Raw genomic sequence first — 958 nt, 5'->3', positions numbered from 1 at the left:
ACGCTTGCGCTGCTCTCTTGCAGAGTTTCGGGAGACCCGGGCAGCGCAGGATTTCTTCGCCACCTGCCGGAGCCCCAAACTGTGCTGTGAGCTGACGCTGCAGGTCAGCATCCCCGGGGGTCTGTGTGTCCCCTCTTCCTGCCCAGATGGGGACGGGGAGAAACTTTGGGTCTGGCCCCGCTGAGTGGCCCTTGCAGACCCCACTGCCCCATGCGCTTGTTCAGGTCCTCCATGGGGAGGGGGTCCCAGCCCCTCCCTGATGTTGCCTATCCCCCTCCGCAGCCGCTCAGACGATTCCCGCTGGATGCTGCCATCATCTTCTCTGACATCTTGGTGGTGCCCCAGGTTAGACCCTTGGCCAGTGGTGGGGAGCAGCGGCTGGGAATGGGACTGGGTTCAGGGCCACCCTATTCCTGCTTCTTCCGTTCTTCCCTGTCCCCAGGCGCTGGGCATGGAGGTTGTCATGGTCCCCGGCAAAGGACCCACGTTCACAGAGCCCCTGAAGGAGGTGGAGGATCTGCTGAAACTGCGACAGAAGGTGGACGTGACCGCCGAGCTGGGTTACGTCTTCCAGGCCATCACGCTGACGCGACACTGCCTGGAGGGCAGGGTGCCGCTCATCGGCTTCTCCGGGGCGCCCGTAAGTGATGTGGCTCCTCCGCGTGGCCTTCCCAGCTGAGGTGACACCGTCCATGACACCCCCAGAGCTGTGGGTGCTGTAGGGGTGCCTGTGTGGTGGGCATTCACTGCAGGAGCAGCTGTGCCCGAGGCTCTGGGGTGCTCGCAGGTCCTACTTTCCGCACCGTCACCGGGCCCTGTGCCTTCTTCCACCTCCATCACCCTTCTCGCTCTTCTCCTTCCCGCAGTGGACGCTCATGTCCTACATGATCGAAGGCGGTGGCTCCACTACGATGGCCAAGGCCAAGAGCTGGCTCTACCGTCACCCCGAGGCCAGCCA

General features: G+C 63.8%; 1 protein-coding gene across 1 annotated transcript in view; it reads left to right on the top strand.

Annotated features, from left to right (window-relative positions):
• Positions 1 to 19: 19 nt before the first annotated feature.
• Positions 20 to 958, top strand: part of UROD (uroporphyrinogen decarboxylase) — a gene marked incomplete at both ends in the record, with an annotated part of 1,916 nt that continues 977 nt past the window's right edge. Inside the window, 4 exons of the mRNA XM_010146881.1 lie at positions 20 to 103; positions 283 to 345; positions 443 to 640; positions 867 to 954. Of these exons, the coding sequence (XP_010145183.1) occupies positions 20 to 103; positions 283 to 345; positions 443 to 640; positions 867 to 954 (433 nt within the window). The remainder of the gene's footprint in view (positions 104 to 282; positions 346 to 442; positions 641 to 866; positions 955 to 958) is intronic.

The sequence above is a fragment of the Eurypyga helias genome, unplaced genomic scaffold (genome assembly GCF_000690775.1).
Source record: "Eurypyga helias isolate BGI_N326 unplaced genomic scaffold, ASM69077v1 scaffold32202, whole genome shotgun sequence".
In the NCBI taxonomy this organism is placed as follows: Eukaryota; Metazoa; Chordata; class Aves; order Eurypygiformes; family Eurypygidae; genus Eurypyga; species Eurypyga helias.
This window is presented reverse-complemented; position numbering and strand designations above follow the sequence as displayed.